We start from the raw sequence: 26,941 nt of genomic DNA, 5'->3' as shown, positions 1-26,941 counted from the left end.
ATGTTCACCAGGCTGGTCTCGAACTCCAGACCTTAGATCCACCCACCTTGGCCTCCCAAAATGCTAGGATTAGAGGTATGAGCCACCGCGGTGGTTGAGAACTGTATCTTGATTGTAGTAGTTGTAGCATGTCTACATACAGTTACCAAAATCAGCAACCACACACTTAAAATTCATGAGTTTCACTGCATGCAAATAATATCATAATAAACAAAAGAGAGTTGTTTTTCTTTAAAAGGAGAGTAGAAACAAAGCCAAGTATTTTGCACATTGAATTTCAGCTAAGTAACCCAATTTTGATGATTTAGGATAACCCAAAGAGACTTGGCAAGAGAAGCTGTCCCTCCAGAGAAAATGACAGACTTGTCTTCAAAAGGATCAGAAAATAGTACATTTATTACTCACTGGCATGGCAGTTAAGAATTTAGTCCTCAATGAGTGACTCTGAGAGAGAAAAATGGACTTAAATCAAGAAAAAGAAAATGAAAAACATCTGATTTGCCCCTTAGGTCAAACTGTGACTTGGCAAGAAATTGTGGAGAAAACCCTAGGAAAAAATCCAGAAAACACTACACTTAGTATTCATATCTCCTTAGGCATTTCTTGATTGTGACAGTATCTCAGACTTACCTTGTTTTTGATGACCTTAGCAGTTTTAACGACCTTGAGAAAACTGACTATTTTATAGAATGTCCCCTGACTGGGTTTTGCCTGGTATTTTTTCATGGTTAGACTGGGACTGAATTTTTTTTCTTTTGCTTTATTCTTTAACTTTTAAAACCACCACAATATCAGATTTTAATAAATTGAATTGTTACTCAAATAACTTTCTCAATTTGGTTAAAAACTAAAATACATGAAAGTGTTCCTACTATAGGAGATTTAAGTGAATGCTCCAAAGTGAATTAACAATCACTTCAGAACTCTAAAACACAGCTATTATTTTATATACTGCTCTGCATAAAAGCCACATTGATAATAGTAATCCATTGAGCCTCAAATAAGACAAAGTAGTGAATCCTCAGCTAGGCACTCACAATTCCTAAACTTGCAGGTAGATATTTTTAATAAGGTTAACTTTATTATTTTTAAGGAACTAAACTATATATTTTGATATATTCTCTTCCAAATCACTGGTGGATTGAAAACAAAAAACAAAACTAAACAAAAAGTTATTTTCCAAGTGGCTTTAAGAAATAACAGCGTCCTTGAGATAGAGGGAAAACATGATTCCCTTATTAACTACCCTGATGCTATAGTTTATTCATTCTTAATATTATTCAGTTCAAATTTAATAAAGAAATATAAAAGTAAACCATTTAGCATGTGACAGGGAGAAAAATGAATTTCCTTATTAAGGACTCTGAATCAGTAACAGGTCATTTTTCTCATGATACAATGATAGAAAAAATTCACAGGAGTTTTCATGTCAGTCAAGCTCTGGATTTCTATATAGACCTTTGTAAAATGTTTTAAAAAAGTGTACACTAGGTTATTATTTGCCTTTAATCCTAAAGACAAGGTCAACAAGGAGAAACACCCAACAAAAGGAAGGATGTGTTCAGTGTCCCAAGGGGAAATGCTGCCTGAAATGATCTCGGTAAAGGTGGGCCAGCTCTGGTATCATTAGGAGGAAAAATAAACAGGTAGGCAGGTGGGCAAGCCCAGTACATGTGTACTTTATTAGCTGCAAAAATTACTAGACTATGTTCATGCTAAGATACTGCACCTAATTCAAAAAGAACAACAAAAACAAAACCAGTGAAGAAGCACAGCATCCAAGAACACACAGCATCCACCCACCAGACTGGCCAGCCCCATGGTTCAGCACTCCAAGCACAGTTTCTGAACATTAAAGACTGGATATCCTGGCTAGGTGCAGCGGCTCATTCCTGTAATCCTAGCACTTTGGGAGGCTGAAGCAGAAGGATCATTTGAGGCCAGAAGTGGGTCCCTTCAAGACCAGCCAGAGCAATAATGCAAGAACCTGTCTACACAAAATTTTTCAAAAAAAAATAAGCCAGGCCTGGTGGCATGCACCTGTAGTTCCAGCTACGTGGGAGGCTGAGGCAGGAAGATGAATGGCTTGAGCCCAGGAGTTCAAGGTTGGGGTGAGGTATGGTTGCACCGACTCCACACCAGCCTGGCTGACAAACTGGATATCCTGAGTCTAGCAGACTCTTGGCCTACAGGGGAAGCTCCATAAGTATTTAACAGAAGAATGAGTAAGTAGATGTCTACACAGAAAGAGCCTCCCCACAGCCTCTCTGCAAACGCTTAAGCATTAAGCCCCTCAGACAGCCCAACAAAAGTTTTTGTCAACAAATGCCAAAAGATCAACAATTCCTCCTCTCCCTCTCATTCCCCTCCCCTTTCTCTCTCTTTTCTCTTCTTATAATTATAGTAAGAACACTTAAATGAGATCCACCCTCTTAACAAAAAAAATTTTTTTGAGACAAAGTCTTGCTCTGGAATGCAGCAGCATGATCCTGACTCACTGCAGCATCCGCCTCTTGGGTTCGAGCAATCCTATCACCTCAACCCCTTGAGTAGCTGGGACTATAGGCACACATCACCACACCTGGCTACTTTTTGTATTTTTCGTAGAGACAGGGTTTTACCGTGTTGCCCAGGCTGGTCTCGAACTCCAGGGCTCAAACCATCCATCCACCTCAGCCTCCCAAAGTGCTGAGATTACAGGCAGGATCCACTGTGCCCAGCCTACCCACTTAACTAGCTTTTAAGTGTACAAAACAACAACTTCTTACACTTAGCAGGCACACATTTCTTAGGGCACTGCACCAATCACTGTCCTCAAGTTTCACTTGGAAATTTGTAGAAGCAGGTGTGGGGACTAAGGTCAGAAAGAAAAATGTCGCCTTCTATAAGTAGCCTCTCTCTGATTTTTTTGTTTGTATCTCAGCCTGTTTATATCCCCATTTTTTGTTTGTATCTCAGCCTGTTTATATCCGCATATCAAACAAACAGCAACAAAACCAAAGCAAATGATTATAGTGCTCAAAATGATGCTTCACTTTCATCAGTGTTGCTATGTACATTTCTAAGCAGTGGCAAATAAATCATCTAATCACAGGTCAAATACGAAAGGGACATAGATCTCATCTAGCCCAACCACCCATCTGATGAATAAAGGGAAAACACAGACTTCAAAACACAGCAGAAATTAAGGGCAGGGTTGAAAAAAAAAAAAAAAAAAAAAGCCCAGTTTCCTCTGAGGGAATCAGTATCAACCTGGAAGAGATGATGTACCTGTTGAGAGCTGATGTTTATAGGTTGCTTTAAAACAATCCATGTGACACTCTCAAGAAGAGGTGGAACTGTAAGAGAACCAGGATATGTCCAGTAGTCCCAGGATGGTGGAAGCAGAGACAATGGGTCAAAATTTGTGAATCGAGTTTGTTTACCCTGGGGGAACATACAGAATTCCCACAAATTACAATGGGATGGCTTTACATAGACTTCAAAAAACATACATCCATGCACATCCATTATAATTCCATAAACAATATAGAATATCTGCATCTAGAATTATCTAGTATCTTCCTTTAGTATCTTTAAAAAAGCATCTATCCTCATCTTAAAAATTTTAGATAAAGTAACATATAGATTTATTTAAGAAGCATAAGGTTTGTTTTAATATAAGTGGTCCCTTAAATGTGTTACAATTAAAGGCTTACTCTAATATAATACCAGAGACTAATTATGCATAAGTATATTTATTCATGTTTATTTTAGGTAATTTAAGACCTTTACATTCAAAAGATAAATGGTAATAGGTTACTTCTGCTTTTTTTCATCAAGTATGTTGCAAACTTCAAAGCAGGCAGCGTATGTCTAAGTCTTTAAAGGGAGATAAGAGACTGTGGGAGAGAACAAGAAATATGTTAATTATTAACAAATAGTAATTCATTTTACCTTTTCTTTAATGGAATCCAAAATGTCAGTAATCTTTTGCAGTTGGGAATTAGGTTCACCAATCTAAAAACATGAAATTTCAAAGGAAATGGTTACTGTAGCAAATCAAGTCTGAATCACTCAATTTCAGCCACTATTTTAAAATTATTTTTTTAAAAAAAACCTTAGCCAGCACAGAACATACAGTGATTGTTCTATAACAAAGCTTCTCTTTTACCTGCCGGCCGTATCATGCCAGAAGGATCTGAACAACAAGATAATATTACAGGGTTCCTGTACTGAACTTTCAGCTTAGTCCCAAAACTAATAGTAACAGCTTAATATTTGTTAAGTTTTATCAGTGTTTAAGATGTAGGTTAACTTGAGAGAAACTTTGCATAAGACAGTCTAACAAATAACCTGTACTACTAAGCTAGATGTAACAGTCAGCCGCTCAATTCAAATGGACAATGGTGGCATCAAAATACTAGATGCAAACATGTCACACTTGCAGCCTAAAATGATTTGAGGTCCCAAATCAAGGGAATATATCATCATAAGCAAACTCATCATAAATTATAGATACACAAATGACCCTCTTTTCATTATTACAGGTATTCTGAATCTACCTGAAGGTTTTAAAGCATGCGGATCCTGCCGCAACCACCCCTACTTGGTGTCCAAAGGCAAGGAATTGTTGCCATCCATGAAGCATTCTCTGTTCATGAGTTACAAGACATGGAGAGTATGGGGTGTGACAAAGGGGCACGCCTACAAGAATGTGGAGGCAGAGGGAGGTGAGAAGCCCAACCTGTTCCCAGGTATGATGACAATAATTGTCTAACCACATGTGAATATTAGATTAAAGGAAATACAATAAAATTTTTTTAAAAACCAGTGAGCACATTGGGACAATATGTCATTGTGGTGAGATGAGTGTTTCAAGAATCAGGAGCTTGAACTTTATTCTGTCCTCAATAGTATACAATTAGGAAGAGCCCAGAATAAATGTTTTCTTCCAGTATCTCAGTTGTTATTTCTGCTGCTATTCTTGATGTTGATGCTGGTATTGTTATTCACATAAAAATGATCAATGGACAATAAGAAGACTTATAAGACAATGCTCCTAAATGAATATATAATTTTTAAATATTCATTTCAAAAGGAAAATGCTACACCTAAAATGAATTTACTATTAAACAAGATGGTTGAATGTCTACATCGTGACTGAAGCTCTTTCTTCAACAAGGCTGATCATTTAAAATGAAAACAGTAGATTCTTACCTGTAAAAACACTCCCAAGACAGCCAGTCCATCTGGTTCATGAGCTGCCTCAACAAAGCTGGGGTATTTGTCTGAATTCCAATGAACAACATGGAGCTGAAAGGGAGATATACAACATAGTAGGAATGTTTTGTTAGACATCCTGAAAAACATAAATGCAAATAAAACATTTACAAATTTTCTGGTGCTGTACACTTATGTATAATGTATTTATCACAAGAATCTTGGACAGAATCCTCTTATTTATTTTTGTCCAAAAGTGAAAGTTCATGCAGTGAAGGATCACAGTCACTTAACTAGCCTGTGGTGCACTATATTAAAGACTATATAGAATGCCTTGAGCATCCTAGCCGGACATGGTAGTACATGACTGTAGTCCCAGCTACTTAGGAGGCTGAGGCAGGAGAATCACTTGAACCCAGGAGGTGGAGGTTGCAGTGAGCTGAGATTGTGCCACTGCACTCCAGCCTGAGCGACAGAGCGAGACTTCGTCTCAGAATATAAATAAATTTTTTAAAAAGCCTTGAACATCCTTCACAGCCCCTCCAGCCCTAACAAACTCCAGCCATTGCTCCCAAGTAACTGGAGACTCCTCCATGTCTTCCACAGATGAGACTGCAATGGAGCAGCCTCAGATCAGATCCCAGCTGGCAGTAAAGTCCATGGAAGAGGCCTGAGCTCACAGGTGGGTGGAGAAGTCAACCTCCTACACAGTAGGTTTTCCAGGACAATCCCGCTACCAACGACAGTGAGGCTGTTTCTAAAACTGCCCAGTTAAATGTTTACTACCTGTCATTTTAAGACTATTTATGGCTTGAAAACACAAAGTCTCCTTATCATCTTAAGTAGCATTCAAACTTTTTTATTAAGAGCATTTTAAATTGGCAAATCATAACTGTATATATTTATGGGGCACAATGTAATGTTTTAATATATGTGTAAATGTGGAATGATTAAATCAAACTAATTAACATATTTGTCATCTCACACATAAAAATGCTTATCATTTTGATACATTTACCACGTTCTATGAATATGTTTAGATACTTTGCTGAGAGCAAGTTTCAATGGGGGAAAAAGAGGTAGAAAACGGGAGGGTAGCTGGTGCTACTAAGGAGGGGGATAAAACAAGGGGGAAGGGAAAGAGGTGGGGGGCCTGGAACTCTGGAAAACAGACTTCACCCACCCCTCACAACTCTACTCATATGCAAGTGGCCTTATGCAACACCAAAAGGTATCCTAAATGTTTTACCATTGCAAGCAATACAGTATCTCGAACACACCCACAAGTGTGAAAGATTTCAGAATAATGATAAAGGAGAAAACACTTTTGGGGAGTTTTCCCCAAAGGACAAACTGAGACAGAAGCCAAAGGGCAATGCGACATGCCCAAAAGATTTAGCTACGGTCATAAATGGTGATCAAGCCATGGTGTCCAAGGACCTGATATGAGGGAATGCTTCAGACAAGATCTCCTTCTAATGAATCCCTTTTGTTTATCAGGGAGGAAATTCTTATGTGAGCCTTCATGCCCAAATCATCTTTCTAGCTGACTGTTACAGAGAGGATTTAGCATATTCAAATACATGTTTATCCCATCCTTTAAATATAACTCTATGTCTTACAGGCAATTTATAGGAGATAATTTCTGGATAGATAACAATTATCATAAACAGTCAACTATAAAACAGTGCCCCATCCACAAACGATCAAGGAAGACTGTGCAATATCAGGCTAGTAATATAAAAGTGGATTCCTGTAGTGCCATGTTCCAAGTTGGTGTGAGATAGTTGGGGGAGGAAAGAAACCTGAAAACACCGAGTGATGAAACAGAATTCATTTGGCTCACATGAGACAGATGACATTCACTGTCAGGGAAGGGCTGATAAGGATGTTAAAATTGTTTTAAGTGGCTCCGTGCCAATGCACCAGTTCTCTCAGTAAGAGATGAGACCAAAGAGAGAAAGATATAGAATGACTTCGTTAGGATCACAACCAGAACTGATCAAAAAATGAATGTGTAACTAAAGAGAGATGAATGGACATATATATATCCTATATATAACCACCCTTCTGCTAGTTAAAAGTACAACTATTTAAACTATGATGGGAAACTAGGCCAAGAAAATATTTTTCTTTCTCTCCTACACACCTTACTTAACTGGCAACAATACCTTCACAGAGGAACTGATACCACTTCTATTAGCATTTATATTGTAATTAAAACATTAAAAAAATAGCAAACTCACATTTCCTGACTAACAATAACAAGAGCAGTGATTTGAGCTGAATGACAAGAAATTGTAACCACTACAAAAATGAAAATTAGATTCTTCCCTACTGGCAACTAATTTCTAAATAATAATATTAAAATTTAGCAGTTTCAAATTGCATATTAGTGGTATGCAGAATATACTGCCAAATACTATGTCAAAAATCCATGATGAATGTTGAAATCAGTTTATTAGCTGCATATTTAAAATGCTTGCTATATAGTCTGCCTAAACTTTCATTAGATAAAGTTCCAAACACAGAATGGACGATTAGCCTAGTTTTGTAGATGCCTAACGTTTGGGATAAAACTTTTCTTGATTCAGATCACTTTAATTTCTCTGTAATATTATAAACCATCATATTAGGCCTAAAATTAAAGTTGTATATGTTGCAACTTTAAATGTCTTTTTTCTTTCTTTCACTTCTTCTTTTTACTCACAAGGGAACATAACTTGATGATGATCATGAACTTCGTACAAAAGTGGCTGGAAAAACTAATCAACTCCTTGGAATCACGGAGCTGAGCACAAAGGGGTTCTTTTGAACGTGAAACCGAATGCAAGGACTCCCAAATGCCCCCATCTCCAGCCTTGACCTTTTCTTAAACTGGAAGTTTTTATCCAATAGCCTACTTGAACATGAGCCTAGAATGCCTAACAGACATCTCAAACTTAACCTGTCTAAAACAGAGAGTGAATTCCTCTCTGCAACCTTCTCCTTCCCAGACTTGCACATTTCAGTAAATGGCACCACCAGCCTCTGATATGCTTACACCGAAACCTTAAGAGTGTTTCTAAACTCCTCTTTTTTCTTCCTTCAATCATGACATCCTTCTCATCAGCAAACCCTATTGACTTTATCTCTCAAACATCATAGATTTGTCCAGCTCTCTTCGTCTCCACCACCCCCAGAGTCCAAATTACTGTCACTGCTCACTTGAATGACTTCCATAACCTAGTTTTTCTCCCTACATCAACATTTGCCTGACAACAGCCTCCTCTCCACTCAGCAGCTAGTTATATTTTGTAAAATATAAAGCAGAACATGTCATTCCCCGATCAAAACCTTCCATTGTCTTCTTCCCACTGCATTACAGATAAACTTCAGACTGCTTACAATCCCCAACAGCACCCGATGTGGCATGGTCCCTGCCTGCCTCTCTGGGACAGAGCACATAACTTTTCCTTTCTCATTAATTCCAATCCTAATAGGCCAATGACTTTCTCCTCTTGAACATGCCAGCCTCACTCCCTGCCTTAGAGCACTTGTGCTTGCTGCTCCACTTCCTGGAAAGCTCTCTCTAGATTTTTCTCATAGTGCTTTCTTCTTATCATTCAGTCTCAATTCATGTATCACCTCAAAGAAGCTTTTCCTAAGCCCTCAGCCCCTCTACCAGATCACATGGTATTGTTCCCATCAAAGAACTTACCATGCACCATTTATTTATTTGTTTATTGTCTACCTCTCCCACCCCACCAACCCTGAGGTTTGACCCAGACTTTCTCTATCTGCATTTCCTATCTCAACCCAGAAACATGGATCCTGCCCTCCCTCACTCTCAAACCCACCAAACGACAAATGCCACTAAAGCTGCCACTGCCAGCCAGCCAGCCTCCACCTGCACTCTCATTTATTGCCTGGAACTTTCCCCAAAAGTTTCCTCCAAAGCTCCCCTTAGCCACTCCTGCTTCCATCCAATCTGTTCTCAAACACTGGTTGAATTATTTTTGAAATGCAAATATCACCACTTCCCAATGCAAAGCCTTTCAGTGGCTTCCCATTGCACTTAGAATCACCTTCATAAACCTTACCAGGACTTACCTCAGTAAGATCAGGCCCTTCCCAGCCCCTCCAACTTTGCCTCTGACAACTCTCCCCTTCATTCTCCATGCTCTAACTACACTGTTAAAGGCCATACTGTTTTTCAAATGTGTGAGCCTCCTTCCCAACCCACATCCTCACACATGATTTTATGCAAAACCACTGCTGTCTCCCCACTTGACCTGGTTCCCTCCCCTTCATCCAAACCAGGTTTTAAGTTAAACCAGGTTTAACTTAAAACGGATGCCTATCCCACAGGGCAGCATTTTCTGACCTCAAATATGTGTGAGGCTGCACTCCTTTCAGGGTAAGCATCAGTAAGCTGTGTAAAGATTAGGAGCATGGTTGATTCTCAATGAATTCTTACTGAGTGAAAGAATGAATGAATATATAAGCCAATGAAATAAGAAGCAATCATCCCTCCTTGGCCTCCTGAAGTGCTGGGATTACAGGCACGAGCCACTGCACCCAACCTTGGAATTGTACACTGTTCTTTAATATGCATTCAAGGCTATTTCTTATTTCATTGACAGAGTCTGGCCATCTTGCCTAGGCTGGTCTGAAACTCCTGGGCTGGGATTACAGGCATGAGCCACTGCACCCACCCTTGGAATTGTATACTGTTCTTTAATATGCATTCAAGGAGTTTCAGACCAGCCTAGGCAAGATGGCCAGACTCTGTCTCTACAAAAAATAAAAAATAATTACCCAGATGTGGTGGTGCCCACCTGTGGTCCCAGTTGCTCTGGAGGCTAAGGTGGGAGGATCCCTTGAACCCAGGAGATCAAAGCTACAGTGAGCCATGTTTGTACCGTGGCACTCTAGCCTGGGCAACAGATCGACAGCCTATCTCAAAGAAAAAGAAAGAAAAAAGAAAATCTATTCCAAGCTTTATCCACAAAGCTTTATCTTTCAATGCTGGTGCTGGTCATAGTTTCTTTGTTAGATTCTCTCATTTAAAAAAAAAAAAATATATATATATATATATATATATATATATATATATATATATATATATATATATACACGCACACTGTCCGGGCACGGTGGCTCACGCCTGTAATCCTAGCACTTTGGGAGTCCGAGGCAGACAGATCACCTGAGGTTGGGAGTTCGAGACCAGCCTGACCAACATGGAGAAACCCTGTCTCTACTAAAAATACAAAATTAGCCAGGCATGGTGGCGCATGCCTGTAATCCCAGCTACTCGGGAGGCTGAGGCAGGAGAAGCACTTGAACCCAGGAGGCGGAGGTTGCAGTGAGCTGAGATCGCACCATCGCACTGTAGCCTGTGCAACAAGAGCAAAACTCTGTCTCAAAAAAAAAAAAAAATACTGTTTGTTTAAAGCATGCATAAAAATATATGTCTTGAAATATACTTAAAAATTCCAAGATACTTCCGATTTGTGTAATATTTACCTGGAGGACTCATACTTAGGTGTCTTAACATGAATTGAGTCTCCAAGGTCTCCATGTGAAACAAAAGAAGGGAAAATAATTATCTGGAATGTTGTAAGTTGTACCTAAGTTTTTTAATAAGTGAAATTTGCATTACAAATTTTTTCCATTCATAAATACATAAGTGAACCAAAGGTTTTGGTCCTTTCCTTCACTGGTTTGCTTTAAAATAAATAAAAAAATAAAAGACAATGATTTATTGCATAACAACAGCAAAAAAAGTCTTTATCTACAAAAATGGCCCTTGATCTGCAGGTAAGGACTCTGAGCCTCTGACATATGTCAGGAGGACCCTTTTCAGGAAACTACTTGCCAGCTGGCAGAAAACCTAAGCCTCTCTGAGGATGTAGTACTTTCAAGTTTATTAAAGTACAAGGTGTAACCACACACAGCATTTTGACCAATTTTCCTGAGTTGCTAAGGAAAATGAGAGACCAGTGATCCAAAGCAACCAGTAATTAGTCCCGGGGGCACTTTTGACATTTAGAACATGTTATATTCAAAACATAAAACTTTATACAAATTCAGCAGTCCCACTTTCAACCTTCTTGACATAGTTTGTCCACCATCATAAAAAACTTTGTCACATAATTGTACATTTAATTAACAGTTTTATTATCTTGACTCATTTTAAAAGAGTATGGGACCATAGTATTAGAGTGGGTGTGGGGGAGTGGGCACTGGATTTGCAGATCATTTGGTAATGTCCTCATTATTTGGATGAAGAAACTGAAGTCAAGACAAGTAAAGTGATTGTCCCAAACTCACAAAAATGGCTCTTACAACTAGAACTCCTGCTTTTTTCTAAGATAAATTTGTAACTAATTAAAAATAATATATATTCAAAAAAAAAAAAACCTTTGTATGTACATTTTATTTCTCTACCCTGAGGACAGAGAAGGTTCCATACCCTAAAGCTACTTGGCTTCAAACACAAGTGATTTAGTGGCAAAGCAAATGTTTTGGATGATAACCTTAAAGGGCAGAGGTACATGTCAATGGAAGAGTGAAACTGGAAAAAAGTTCTGATTGTTGGATTTCTCTGAACAGCAGGGCTTTATGGGGCATCTAAACTCTACAGCTCAGTAACCATGAGAACATGAAGAAAAATTGCACTTGCCTGATAACTTAGCTCTGTCTTGCTTAGGCAACTCAGAAACCAAATTATTTTCACGTGAATAGTATTGATTGAGTCATATAATTCACTTTCATCTCATGGTAAATTAGGTGTTAGTAATATTTAATCATATTAAACTTGAAGCTTATTATGCTTTGTTCTTTAACCAGAGGATTAAAAGAAGTAGAGCATTTTTTTAATCCAGATCCTCCACAGAGTATTATTAGTGAATACAATTATAAGGAAAAAGGAGTAGAAACAACTCAATGAATGCTTTATTGTGTTATGATTTACCAATAAGCTGAATAAGAGATTTTTATTTTATACCTGTAAGTATAGAGTTTAGAAGAGTTTGTCTTTTTTTTTCCTCAGTGAAACTTTGCCATTTACCTATTTAAATATTACCTATTTAATGTGGTCTTTACATATTAGTGGATATTTGTATCTGGATGAAATATGACCATTTGGACATAAGACAAATGTTTCTTTCTCTCTCTTCTCATTGGCCTTTCAGTAGATAGAAGCAATTTGTAATTTGCTATCAGACAGATCTAGATTTAAACCTGTCTCAATGCTTCCTAGCTGGATAAATTACTTAATCTCTCCAGCAACCAGTTTACTCATTTCTAAAATGGGAACATATAACCCTAAGCTCTCAGGGTTGGTTTAAGGCTTAGGAGGGCAACATTTGAAGCTCTCATATTCATAAACTCTCATATTGAATGATTAAAGCAATTTCAGACACTAAGATACCTAATTGGCTCAGGATCTATTTGGAATCAGTAAAGTTGTCTCTGTACCCCTTAAATCCCACCATGCAGGAAAACGGTGAATCACAGATATGTCTGATGGCTTACCTCAGCAGCATAGCTCACTCCATCTACTATGTGCTCGGAGCCATGATCATCAGCAGACCCCCAGTGAAGGTGAAACTGCCGTAACCTGTAGCTTCCAGTGAGAGGACCACCACGCAGAACTAAACAACAACATGTTTTATATTGTTAGCCAGAAAAAAATATTTACATAAGCTGCTCAAACCACAACATCTCCCTGAATTACTCCATACATTCATGTCCTCCAAGGAATTTTTTACAAATGTGTCATTTGCTTTGCTGACAAGAATACCACTTTTAAATATCTGTAGATTGAAAATAGAACATTTTTAAAAGCTTAAAGCATCCACAATACAGATTTTTATGGAACACTTGGGAAATCATAACAGACATACTGGTTAGAAAGGCATAGAAATTAGGACTTCTGAAAGGTAAAGAATGCTTGTGTTTACCTGAGGATACGTCAGCCTGTCTGAATAAGGATGTGACATGCAGAGAGGTCCAGTTTGAGCTTGGTAGAGCAGTGCAGCATTGTGGTTAGGGCACAGGCTTCAGCAATTAGAAGGCCTACACTCATGCTGTCTTTTCCTAATTATGTGATCTTGAACAAACTCTAACTTCTTTTTCTTTTTTCTTGAGACAAGGTCTCGCCCTGTTGCCCAAGCTGATGCAATCACGGCTCATTGCAACCTCTAACTTCTGGGCTCAAGTTATCCTCGCACTTTAGCCTCCCAAGTAGCTAGAACTACAGGTGTGCACCACTACACCCAGCTAATTTTTTTTTTTTTTTTTTTTTTTTGTAGAGACAGGGTCTCACTATGTTATCCAGGCTGGTCTCAAACTCCTGGCCTCAAGCGATCCTCCCAAAGTGCTAAGATTACAGGCATGAGCTACCACACCTGGCCACAAACCCTAACTTCTAAGCTTTATCTTCCAAGTGTAAAAACAAGATAGTAATAGGATCTCCTCCTAATGCTGTCATTAAAACAGAAGAAAAATTGAACACAAAGCACTTATTACTACCCGACACACAGTCATCACAATCAACACAGTTTTTTACTGTAAAAACAGGCAAAGCAAGCATACCTTTTGTCCTTAAATTCTATATTCTTGGGGAAATGTGAAATATAGGACAAAAATAATTTTTCAAAAATCTGTCATATCTTTGTCACTTTGACAAAGTACATTTGAGTAATTTCCTCAGTAAATATGATCTCTAAAACTATGACAATAAATCATATCTTAAGTATATAGAAAAGCTTCTTAATAGAAAACATAGTCCTAAATTGTCTCATCCTAATTAATCTTTATTGGGCATGTTTAAAGCGTATGGGAGAATCAGGAAGCACTGGAAGCTAAATATACCATAAGCATTATTAAATTTCCATGAACAGTCCTGGCATGGTGGCTCACACCTGTAATCCCAGTAATTTGGGAAGCCAAGGAGGGAGGATCGCTTGAGCCCAGGAGTTCAAGACCAGCCTGGGCAACATAGCAAGACCCCATCTTATTATTTAAATATATATTTATATTTATATACATTTAATATAAATATATTTTATATATTTGATATTTAATATCTGTATATAGAGATATTATATATACATATTTTGGCTGGGTGTGGTGGTTCACACCTGTAATCCCAGCACTTTGGGAGGCTGAGGCAGGTGGATCACTTGAGGTCATGAGTTTGAGACCAGCCTGGCCAACACGGTGAAACCCTGTCTCTACAAAAAGAAAAAAAAAATACAAAAATTAGCCAAAAGTGCTCACTTGAACCCAGAAAGCAGAGGTTGCAGTGTTTTGGGGTTTGGTTTTTTTTTTTTTTTGAGACAAGGTCTCTCTCTGTTGCCCAGGCTAGAGTACAGTGGGGCTCAAACTCGCAGCCTCAATTAATCCTCCCACATCAGCCTCCCTAGCGGCTGGGACTACGGGCGCACACAGCTACGTCCAGCTAGTTGTATTTTTTTTTGCAGTGATGGGGTTTCATCATATTGCCCAGGCTGGTCTCAAACTCCTGGTCTCAAGTGATCCTCCTGCCTCAGCCTCGCAAATTGCTGGGATTACAGGTGTGAGCCACCATACCAGCCTTAAATTTGACTGTTTAAAAATTTTGGTAATTTGCTAACCCTAGCCATTTTCCTAAACTACACTGTAGTCAGCTGTCTTGAATGACAAGCAAGCTGGCAACAGGATCTGTTTGCTCACGCATTTACTCTCTGCCAATTAGGATACAAATTCCTCTAAGGCAGAAACTGTTTTGGTCCCCTGTATCTCCAGTGCCCAGAGAGTACTTGAATCAATTAATATTACAAAGATAAAATAAGAGACATCACCTGTTAAAGCACTCTTACACAAACTTTAGTTTGTAGGGATGCTACTGAAGTTACCTGGGAATCACTAAAAACTAAGTTCTTAGGACTAGTGGACCTGAGAATAATCACTTTATGGTAAGCTTGTTCTCTGAAGTAAAGATACATGAACAGCACATCTGCAATTTGCTTGGAATCTAGAGAAACAAGAGCCAAGAGCACAAATCTGCCAGGATTATACCGAGAGAAAGACAGAGAGGGAGAGAGAGAGAGAGAAACCAAAGGACATAGATGTTCCCACTCAGTAGGACCTTGTATTATTTAGGGAGCCAGAAGAACCTTCATTAAATCTGGCTTATTTTACTCAGAGCATATACACACCAAGCTACTCTCTCATTCAACAATTATTAAGAGCTTACGATGGGCTAGCAATTATTCAATACTAAATATTCAATGATAAACAAGTTTGTCCTTATCCTTAAGAAACTTAGTCTAGTGAAGGAAACAAATAATCATAATAGAGCTTTATATAATTGTCACATTGTCATAGGTTACCAATTCATTTCCTAGCTATCTTGGCTCCTGGGGGGATTATACACCTATGGTATGTCCACCTACTAAATCTTTTCCTGTTTGTTGTTTGTTTTTGTTTTTGTTTTAAGAATATATAGCATAAGATCTTGGGAATAATTTGTTTGACTTCAGGCAGTTACCTAGAACTAGATAATGGAAGCATGACTGAGAAATTGGCATTTTCTAGAGATAAAAATTAAAGAACAATCACTGAATTCATCAAGTTACTGCTCTTCCTAGCAGGACTTTCTTAATCAGAATACAACTTTCTTTTTGATATCTTTTTAAAATTTCAGCACACATATTTTATCCACAAAAAGAACACACACCATTATTGTTAGTAGTAGTAGTTACTCATTGTTATTGAGCGCCTACTATAATCCAAGAACTATTTCATTTATAAAATACAAAAATTAGTACCACATATTTTTTAAAAATAAAGGTTCCAGCAATGAATAATGCTTAACTATTTAAGTGTTAAATGGTAAATATTAATTGATTTCTGGTGGTTTGTAATTTTATTGAGAGTTAATCTATGTATGCTAAGCCACCCTAATACTATGTCATGGTATTTTCCATGTCTTTCCGTCATACAAGTGTTTTTTTTTTTGTAACTTAAACACACATGTATTGAGCACCTACCATGTGCCAGGCACCATGCTAGGTAGGTAAGTAAGACATAGTTGTTGCTCATAGAGAGCTTTAGCTAAATGGAAAGACAGAGAAGCCAACTAGCAGTTACAACATAATGTGGAGAGTTCTGTGTTAGGAAAACTCCAGGATGCCCTGGGAGCCATAGCAAGGGTGGTAGGGCCTCAGGTGAGGTTCCCAAAGCAGCGAGATACTGTTTGAGTCCAGAAAGACCAGGAGCTCAGGTGAGAACAGCCTTGTCTTTCTTCTTCAAACTACTATTTCCCCTGTATATTACAGCCAACTGGAAGTCTTCCTGAAGAATTTCATGAGCCAGGCATGGCACAGTGACTCATGCCTATAATCCCAGCACTTTGGAAGGCCAAGGCAGGTGGATTACTTGAGGCCAGGAGTTCGAGACCAACTTGACCAACATGGCGAAACCCTGTCTCTACTAAAAATGCCAGGAGTTCGAGACCAGCTTAACCAACATGGTCTCTACTAAAAATACAAAAAATTAGTTGGGCATGGTGACATGTGCCTGTAATCCCAGCTACTCAGGAGGCTGAGGTGGGAGAATCACTTGAACCCAGGAGGCAGAGGTTGTAGTGAGCTGAGATTGCACCACTGCACTCTAGCCTGGGTGACAGAGTGAGACCTTGTCTTAAAAAAAAAAAAAAAAAAAAAAAAAATTCATGAGCTAGGCATGGTAGTGTGCGACCGAGTGGGGAGAAGCACTGGAGCCCAGGAGTTCTGGGCTTCAGTGAGTTATGGCTGGGCAGCTGCATTCCAGCCTGGGAACAAAGCAAGTGAAGAAAAGAAACAGAGAGAGAGAGAGAGAGAGGCAGAAGGAGGAGGAAGGAGGGAAGGAGGAAGGAAGGGAAAAATTTCACATCCACCTCCTCCCTTTTGCTCCCTTTTGAAAGGATTTTTGGGTAGTTCTCTAAAGGTTTAACTATGGAGCATGGATGTGTCCAGCCAAACACGCCCTCCAAGGACTATGAGGAAGATTTCATGCCTGTGGTTTATTGACATGCCTGAGGTGGGATTCAGGGTTAATCCTGGTCAAAAATGGCTTCTTTACAAAATGGAAACTGTTTTATTCAAATTAATGTGGTTTGCTACAGAAAGTATCTTTGTGTTTTTTATAGTTTACCAAAAATCAAAAAAAAAAAAAAAAAAAAAAACCAGCAAAAACTTGTTTAACTATGGTGATTTCTTCTTTTTAATTGATTTAATCTCCCAAGTCACCATGAAACAATCTCTTTTGGTTTATCTTGAGAAAACCCATATTTACATAGCTACTGTCTCAGAGGACTACAAAGTACTTTATGGATATTTTCAATTAATCCTGGTAATTTTATTGTGAACTAGATAGGAAAAGGATCTTCATTTAAAAGAAAGAGCACACACTACTGATGACTAAGTGTCAAATCTGGAAACATAAATTGATTTCACTGATTAACCCGAAGTAGAAGGAAAATGAAAGGAAGAGAAAAACAGAAGAGAGAGAGAGAAACCTGGGTTCTCATAGAGCAAATTAGAGTAGAAAATTTTTACACTATGAATGTCTGCATTTATAAAAAATATACTTAAAGTTTTAGATGAAGTAAAATGCCATCATTTCTCATTCTACAATGAGGAATGAGTAGCTTTACTTTTTTTTTTTTTGAGATGGAATCTTGCTCCGTTGCCCAGGCTGGAGTGCAGTGGCATGATCTTGGCTCACTGCAATCTGCGCCTCCTGGGTTCAAGCCATTCTCCTACCTCAGCCTCCTGAGTACCTGGGATTACAGGTGTGTGTCACCACTCCTGGCTAATTTTTGTATTTTAGTAGAGACAGGGTTTCACCATGTTGGCCAGGCTGGTCTTGAGCTCTTGACCTCAGGTGATCTGCCCACCTTGGCCTCCCAAAGTACTGGGATTACAGATGTGAGCCACCACACCAGGCCTTATTTTTTTATTTATTTATCTTTTTATTTTCTGAGACAGCTTCACTTTTTAAATGTTTGACATATTGTAAACAGTAACAAACTACACTTATGGGTGGTATAAACTTTGTATTTAGAAGACTTGGACACTTTTACAATATATCTATTACATTAACCACAAGAGATGGGGTCTCCCTATGTTGCCCAGCTGCCCTCAAACTCCTGGGCCTAACTAATCATCCTCCTTCCTCAGTAGTGGGGTCTACCAGTGTGTGTCAGCATGCCTGGCTTAACCACTTTTATTAACATCGATTCACAAAACCGAGGGGTTGAAAGAAATATAGTTGAACATGTATATAAAAGGCCAGGTCCCTCCTTATTTGGCATTTCCTCCAAAAAGTTGAAAATACCATCTATTTATTTGTCTTTATGCATTTTTTACAATGCTTTGATGAAAATGTACTACTTAGGCCTGTGTGGTGGCTCCCAGCACTTTGGGAGACCGAGGCGGGTGGATCCGTTGAGCCCAGGAGTTCAAGATCAGCCTGGGCAATATGGCAAAACCTTTTCTCTATGAAAAATACAAAAATTAGCTGGGCACGGGAGCACTTGCCTGTGGTCCCAGCTACTCAGGAGGCTGAGGCAGGAGGATTGCTTGAGCCCAGGAGGTCAAGGCTGCAGTGAGCCATGACTGCAGCACTGCACTCCAGCCTAGGCAACAGAGTGAGACCTTGTCTCAAAAAATTAAATAAATAAATAAATAAATAAATAAGAAAAAAAAGGCCGGGCGCAGTGGCTCACGCCTGTAATCCCAGCACTTTGGGAGGCTGAGGCGGGTGAATCACCTGAGGTCAGGAGTTCGAGACCAGCCTGATTAACATGGAGAAACCCCGTCTCTACTAAAAATACAAAATTAGCTGGGCATGGTGGCACATGCCTGTAATCCCAGCTACTTGCGGGGCGGAGGCAGGAGAATTGCTTGAACCCGGAAGGCACAGGTTGCGATGAGCCAAGATTGTGCCATTGCACTCCAGCCTGGGCAACAAGAGTGAAACTCCGTCTCAAAAAAAAAGAAAAAAAAACTTACCACTTTTATGAATTTGACAAATATGAAGAAGAAATGTGGTTGGGCTTATAATTTTTACTAACAGTAAGGCTTTACATAAATACAGGATATTACTACTAATCTAAATCTAGGCTCAATTAATAAGTAAAAACTTTCTTTCAATTAAGGATTTTTAAAAATTAACTATATTTTTTCATTAATATAGCAAATACAGCATCATCCTGATCTTAGATTAAAAATAAAAACAATCTGTCAGAGGCCCTAAAAAGTGTTTCCAAATATGATTCTCTCTAATATTTTATCTCATCTTACATTTAAACTTGATACCTTGGGCAGAATCTCTGCTTGGGCAGTAGATAGTCTGAAGAAGGATTAAACATTCATTTCAAGGAAATGTTTTTTCATCACTTACTTAATAAATTAACAAATAATCTATGAGTCCATTATTTATTCACGGTGTGAAAGACACTATCCCAAGAACTAATCATTAAATGAAATGATTACATGTTCTAGAAAAAAGTACTAATAGGGAATATACAGTAAAAAAGTTTCATACATTTATTTTTTTTTAAATTAAATTTCTACTTTCCCTCCCTTCAACGTCCATTGTTAGCAGAATGGTACATAAATTACGATACAAGCATAGCTAATACAATTCAACTTTTAAAATTATTTTATTTTTATTTTTATTTTTATCTTTGGAGACAGGATCTTGCTCTGTCACCCAGGCTGAGTCCAGTGGTGCTATCATGGCTCATTGCAGGCTTGACCTCCTGAAGTCAAGCAATCCTCCTGCCTCAGCCTCCAGAGTAGCTGGGACTACAGGCACACCCCACCATGCCTGATTAATTTTTTATTTTTTGTAGAGATAAGTTCTCACTATGTTGCCCAAGCTGGTCTTGAACTCCTGGACATAAGCAATCCTCCCACCTCAGCCTCTCAAAGTGCTGGGATTATACATGTGAGCCACCACACCCAGCTGCAGTTTAGCTTTTTAAACAAGATATATTTTAATCTGGAAAGATGTCTATAAAATATTTTTAAACGGGAAAAAATTTCAGAGTTATATAGCATTATTCCAAATGTATTTTTAATAAGAAAATGCAAAACAAGGATGATACACATGTATGTATACATAACTAAGCACCGAAATATTATGGAAGAAATAACATCAGTTACTTCAGGAGAGATTGTGGGAAGAAAGAGACATTAATATTTGTCATATGTTTCCATATTGTTTTATTTACTATGAGTGGATATTACTTTGGCAATTAAAATAACAGAATAAGATTTTTTTTAAACTAACCTTTTTCTATTAAAGCATGCACTAAATGGCATTATAGGTTTGCAAATAATGCTAAAATAATTATGGCTAAAACTTTGCAGAAACAAATCATGAAATATCTATAAAAACTATTAAACTTCAATATTTTTATAATGGTAAATGCTAAGTGAAGTTATAATAACAAGCTAAAGTCAATTTTAAATTATCATGCAACATATCCTATTCCAAATACTCTTTATTATTTTAAGGTAAGATTATCTGAAGGTTCAAATATATAACAAGATATCTTAATTCACACGAAGAAAAAATATGCTTCAATTTGACAAATTCCAGGTCTAGCAAAAACAAAACATGAAAGATTAGAGAGTGTATTCTGGGCGCGGTGGCTCACGCCTCTAATCCCAGCACTTTGGGAGGCCGAGGCAGGCGGATCACGAGGTCAGGAGATCAAGACCATCCTGGCCAACATAGTGAAACCCTGTCTCTACTAAAAATACAAAAAAAGTAGCTAGGTATAGTGGCGTGCGCCTGTAATCCCAGTTACTCGGGAGGCTGAGGCAGGAGAATCGCTTGAACTTAGGAGGCAGAGGTTGCAATAAGCCGAGATCGCGCCACTACACTTCAGCCTGGCGACAGAGCGAGCCTCCGTCTCAAAAAAAAAAGAGTGTAGTCTAATCATTCAAACCCTTCACCCACCACCACACACACAAAAAAAGAAAAGCCAACCTGATTTGTTCTCTGTGTCATCAAAGTCAACATTGAAGGAATGGCCGCTGTTGCTGATGATTTTAGCTGAGCTTGGGTCATACTTGATACTAAGTGGTCGGAGGGAAGAGTCATATTTCACTTCTTTGGTTTTAATCTCAATCGGAGATTGCTGATCACCATCAGCAATAGGGAAAAATTCCTTCCAGTGAATAGGACCTTAAATACATAGGACCAAAAGAAAAGGATTAAATAAGTTCTTTCTTCAACAAACATACATTGAGTATAACGCACTGTGCTTGAAATTGAAGAAAACGCAAAGATTAATAAAATGAGATTCTTGTCCTCAGGACCTTGGCATCTAATTTTTTTTTTTACAAGATTAGTTGTTTTTATTATAGATGTGGGAAACTCTTGGTGTGCCTTAAGTCATGTTCAGAATTAAAGTAACCCTTGTAGACAAAAGAGTCTGTAAATTTTATAAAGTACTCTCCAAAGGTAACCTTCTACCAAACTAAAAACAATAATACAATTCATCATTGAAAACAATGACATTCAGTCTCAGCTCCAAGAATGAGCTGTTGCTCCAGAGTTCAAGTTTGCAGACTGGAAGAGTCAAAAAAGCTGAGAAAGCAATAAAGCAAAGAAAGGGTGTCATTCTTAAAGATGCTGTGCTTACTTCTTTATTCTTCCTTCTATCACTCAGTGCTATCTTCTAGTGTCACTCAGGCCTCCACTCAATTAACTTGTGATGTGCAACAGGCATACCAAGGACACATACAAATTTTTCATCTAGGATAATCCAAATAAAATGGCTGCACCATGTCAGGAAACGTAATATTGTTGATTATCTGCAGTGGAGTCAGATTGTAATTTATTTCTCTCTTTCTTCATTTCAGAAGGTTCTTCTATGGTTATTTTGCCAATGTTACATTTGAATTTCAACACAAGAGAAAGGTGTCATCCTGGTCCTCTATTCAAGACGTCAAAATCGTTATCAATTTCACAAATCAGACATGTTAGGGAAATTGAAACGAGCCAATCAGCTGACAGTTCCCTTTTCAATCCTCTTCACTTCTTTGGAAGACTCTATGAAGTCTTGCCTCTCAAAATCAGCAGCAAAACTGTAGTTTCATGTAAGTTCCACGTCATTCTACAGATGTGAGTCACTTTATAGGTTATAGGTTCTTATTCTCTCTACTATTCCTGAAATTTATACAGCTATCACCACCTACACTGGGCTACTGACTAAGGTTTACCCACCTACTTTGCTAACCAATCTTTCACTAAAAATTAAGTACTAATTAAAACATCATAGCATGACAATTAATTAAACATGTTACTAACACAACCAAAAACATTTTAAAATGATAAACTTTAGAGTGATATTTAAAGAAATGCAATATATCACAATCATCAACAAACTTTAAAGCATAAAATTCTAAATCTTTTTTTTTTTTTTGAGACAGGGTCTTGCTCTGTTGCCCAGGCTGGAATGCAGAGGTGTGATCTCACCTCACTGCAGCCTCAACTTCCCAAACTCAAACAATCCTTCCACCTCAGCCTCCCAAGTAGCTAAGAGTACAGGTGTGCACCACCACACCCAGCTACTTTTATAAAAAACTTTTTTTTGTTGAAAGTCTCACTATAGGCTGGTCTCAAACTCATGGGCGCAAGTGATCTGCATGTCTCAGCTTCCTGAAGTGTTGGGATTACAGGCATGAGCCACCACGCCTGGCCCAAACTCTAAATCTAATACTGCTTTCTACGCCTCATTTTTGCAAAAGAGAACTCACACATACATACATTCTTTCATATATCCTTCAGGCACAAAAAGTCATAGCATAAATATATAACTACACACTCAGCTTAAAAGATGTCATCTGACAAACTGGACTTCAAAGCCACTTGAGCATCAAAAGTCCTTGCTTAGAATGTATTACAGAAAATGCCTTGTTTATTCAATACTTTTACCATCTTTCTGAGTACTTTTTCTATATACAACCTAGACCTTTTTCCCCCTTAATTCAGAAAAAGCCTTCTATTTCACTGCCACCAAGTAAGAGTTAACCTAACGAATATTCAATTTCAAATACGCAATGCATATGTCACAACATGCAGGTGACATTCTTCCAATCAATAGAGTTGCTTTCTTCTCCTAATTGCTTTGCTCTCCTATTTCCAGTCATTTATAAACAGAACTATTTTTAAAAGAAGTCAAACCAAAATAAAATAAAAGTAATAATACTTTGTATCACATTCCCAGTATTATCTACTAACTACCATAGTCAGTTCAGTACCCTGCCTCTTAAAGAGGTCCCCTTTTTCAATCTTTCCAAAAAAAATTTCCTCCTCCTCCTCCTCCTCCTTGTCCCCGCCATAACCCTGCAGGCTAGTCTGGAACTCCTGGCCTCAGGCAATTCTACCATCTCAGTCTTTTGAGTAGCTAGGATTACAGGTGCAAGCCACCAGAATTCTTTTTTTTTTTTTTTTTTGAGACGGAGTTTCGCTCTTGTTGCCCAGGCTGGAGCGCAATGGCGTGATCTCGGCTCACTGCAACCTCTGCCTCCCAGGTTCAAGCAATTCTCCTGCCTCAGCCTCCCAAGTAGCTGGGATTACAGGCACGCGCCACCACGCCCAGCTAATTTTGTATTTTTAGTAGAAACGCGATTTCTCCATGTTGGTCAGGCTGGTGTTGAACTCCCAATCTCAGGTGATCCACCCACCTTGGCCTCCCAAAGTGCTGGGATTACAGGCATGAGCCACCGCACCCGGCCAGCATAATTCTTAATTAGAGATATGTGGTGGTTGCTCAACTGATTTAGGAACTTTTAAATACCTACAGTGATTTACACTTTTCAGTGATGTCACATTCCCTAAACTAAACATAATAAAGTAGTCAAAGGTTAGGGGAAGAATCCTAAGTTATTTGTGAAGGCAGTACCCTTTCAGGGCTTCAAGTCTTGATGTTTCATTTTATCAGTGTTGCTATTCCCAGCTTAAGTTTCCTTTTATCTGCTCAGTCACTGGTTTTACCAATGTTTGTGGCTCACGCCTGTAATTCCAGTACTTTGGGAGGCCAAGGCAGGTGGATCACTTGAGGTCTGGAGTTCTAGACCAGCCAGGCCAACATGACGAAACCTTGTCTCTACTAAAAAGTCAAAAATTAGCCAGGCATGGTGGCTCGTGCCTATAATCCCAGCTACTTGGTGGGGCTGAGGCTGGAGAATCGCTTGAACCCAGGAGATGGAGATGGCAGTGAGCCAAGATAGTGCCACTGCACTCCAGCCTGGGCAACAGGGCAAGACTCATCTCAAAAACAATAAACAAACAAACAAAAAACTTGCCTAGTTAGTAGATAATACATTTTCAACAGGATTTTCCCAATCTTTCTCTGAAGACCATACCTTTAAGTAAGGATGTGGTCTTCAGAGAGAGATTGCATCTAAAAGAAGGGAATGGCTAATTCCTAACAGAACAATTCCTAACAGAAATACAAAATCACTCCTTATCAATGGCTTTGCTAAGATGAATTTTTAAAATTCCTGAAATAAGCTTCATTCAGGCGAATAATTTCTAACCTACTAAAGAGTAATCAATATCCATTGATTGAAATACCCTTCTTCTTCCTAACTACCATAAAGGCGCAGTTGGGACTCAATGACTATTAAATAACTAATAAAAACGACTTCAGCAGAGAGGCAAATGAAAAAAGATTTGTCATATTTTCCCCCTAAACATTCACTGGAAATTAGCAAAATGTAAGATTATAATTATGGCCTTAATCAAGACTATATACCTTTTATTATTAAAGTTATAAATTTCACCTGCTGCCATTTCTAAACTAGCATGTTTAAAAACAGGCTACAATTAGAAATTAAACAGGCTACAATTAGAAATGGAATTTTTCTGTTAGTTTGTGAAATTAAACTTTCTATAAAATTTGACCATTCTATACTGTTTAATCATGTACATGCTAATAGAAGGAAAGTATTATTATTCACAGCCTTGATTTTTTTCTTTATTATGTATTTACTTCTTAAATTGACAAAAATTGTATATATTTATGTGTACAACATGATGTTTTGAAATATATGCACATTGAGGAATGGCTAAACCAAGCCTTAATTTTGACAGTTATTCACTATAAGGCTTTTTGGTGTCACTGCGATTATTTCAAATAATGATTATTTAAACAATCAGTTCAGTTTAACGTAGGAACAAGAAAAAATGTTTTACTTTTGATAATGTGTGATATACAAGAAGAAAGGTGTATGTCATTATTATTTATCCTATTAACACATTTCTATCAATGAATTATAATTTCAGTAATCCTTTGCTCACCCTGCAAGGATGAGCGTGGAAAGAGAGGAAGAGTGGAGAAGTAGCCCACAATGTAACTTCATTTCCCAGCGAGAACCTGAACCCTTACTAAAGTCCCCAGTAGTAGTCAGCCAACTGCAAATTGCTGTGGGAATATTTACAGTAACAGCTATTAGGAAACATGCAGTATTTTGTTTGCCACGAAGCCAACTTAATCTTCAGTGTCACAATGCAAGCGAAGATTTCCTAAATATATTTTCAAAGATTTTCTATGATTTGTTTCTCCTAAGTAAATAGTGAGCTTAAAAGACTGGAAGCGAACTTGTCCTTATTTCATTAAAGTGTGTCATCAGACTTCTAATCTCCAAGCCTGTAATTGATAAGTGGCTGTTACTAGGCAAAGTCCTTGGCTTTTCAGATGAAGGTGAACGCACACGTATGAACACTTGGGAGTTTGGGGAATCCTGATAGAGATAACACACACCATCGCTCACATCCACTACCAACAACCCGTCTACCCTGACAAGACTGCTCTCCGCTGCCTGCACTGGGCTCCGAGTTGTGCTGCTTAGTTTAAAGAGGAACCGAAAAGTTTCTCAATGTGCGAGCCCAGTGTGTGGTCGGCGAGCGCAGGGGCGTCGCGCTAGTCCTCTCGCCCCCCGCGCAAAGCCCGCCTTGGATCAGGAAAAGGCTCTCACCGTTGTGCTCGCGGTATCCCCAGCTGAGCCTCGACATGGTCCCTCGGGGTGGAAGGCAGGGGAAGATGTGACTGAGCAGCGAGAGAGCGGAGGGAGCGGGGAGGGGCCCGGGAGGGAGCCTGCTGGGGCGGGACCGCGGGGCGCCGGCGGCCGGAGTGCGAGATCGTGAACCCGGCCCGGGTCGCTCCCGCCTGCGTCCTCCAGGCGGCAGAGGGGTGCGGGGAAGGCGCCCGCGCCGCTGGCTGAGTCCTGGGCGCGAGTCGTTCATAGTTTGGACTCGGTAATGAGATATTTGAGAGAGAGAGAGAGACGGAGAGAGAAAGGTTTCCGGGGGGAATCTCCTGCCTTCTGAGAAGGAGTCACTTGGGAGAGGAAAGTGTCGCCTAGAGGGCTTCCAGGAAGTAAATGAGTCACCAGAGCCTGGAACTGCCAGGCTGGGAGGTGGGGATCCCGGTGGAGGCGCAGAAGAGGTCGGTGATGGTCGTGGCAGTGGTGATTACAAATACAAAACAATAATGACGATGGTAATCACCACCATTGAAAAATAACTACTTATTAAGGGCTTATCGTGGGCGAGGGTCTTAGCTAAGACTTTTACCCACGTTTTCCCATTAGATCCTCTCAGCATTTCCGCGAGAAACAAGTGGCTTAAGAGACACTCTAGGTAACCTGCCCCAGGTCGCACAGCTAAAGCGGGCGGGGTCGCTGTTAGAGAG

At 39.0% G+C, this 26,941-nt stretch overlaps 1 protein-coding gene across 1 annotated transcript in view; it reads right to left on the bottom strand.

Moving 5' to 3' along the window:
• The window catches only part of LOC129061072 (carbonic anhydrase 13), a 38,273-nt gene extending 11,612 nt beyond the window's left edge, over nt 1-26,661 (bottom strand). Inside the window, exons 1-6 of the mRNA XM_054561810.2 lie at nt 26,226-26,661; nt 21,226-21,423; nt 12,727-12,845; nt 5,200-5,295; nt 3,937-3,999; nt 3,271-3,426 (exon numbers count right to left, since the gene is read on the bottom strand). Coding sequence (XP_054417785.1) covers nt 3,271-3,426; nt 3,937-3,999; nt 5,200-5,295; nt 12,727-12,845; nt 21,226-21,423; nt 26,226-26,493 — 900 coding nt within the window. The 5' untranslated portion in view covers nt 26,494-26,661. The remainder of the gene's footprint in view (nt 1-3,270; nt 3,427-3,936; nt 4,000-5,199; nt 5,296-12,726; nt 12,846-21,225; nt 21,424-26,225) is intronic.
• Between the last annotated feature and the right edge of the window lie 280 nt (nt 26,662-26,941).

This window comes from Pongo abelii, chromosome 7 (genome assembly GCF_028885655.2).
Source record: "Pongo abelii isolate AG06213 chromosome 7, NHGRI_mPonAbe1-v2.0_pri, whole genome shotgun sequence".
NCBI lineage: Eukaryota > Metazoa > Chordata > Mammalia > Primates > Hominidae > Pongo > Pongo abelii.
The sequence above is the reverse complement of the archived record's forward strand: the minus strand, read 5'-3'. Positions and strand labels throughout refer to the sequence as shown.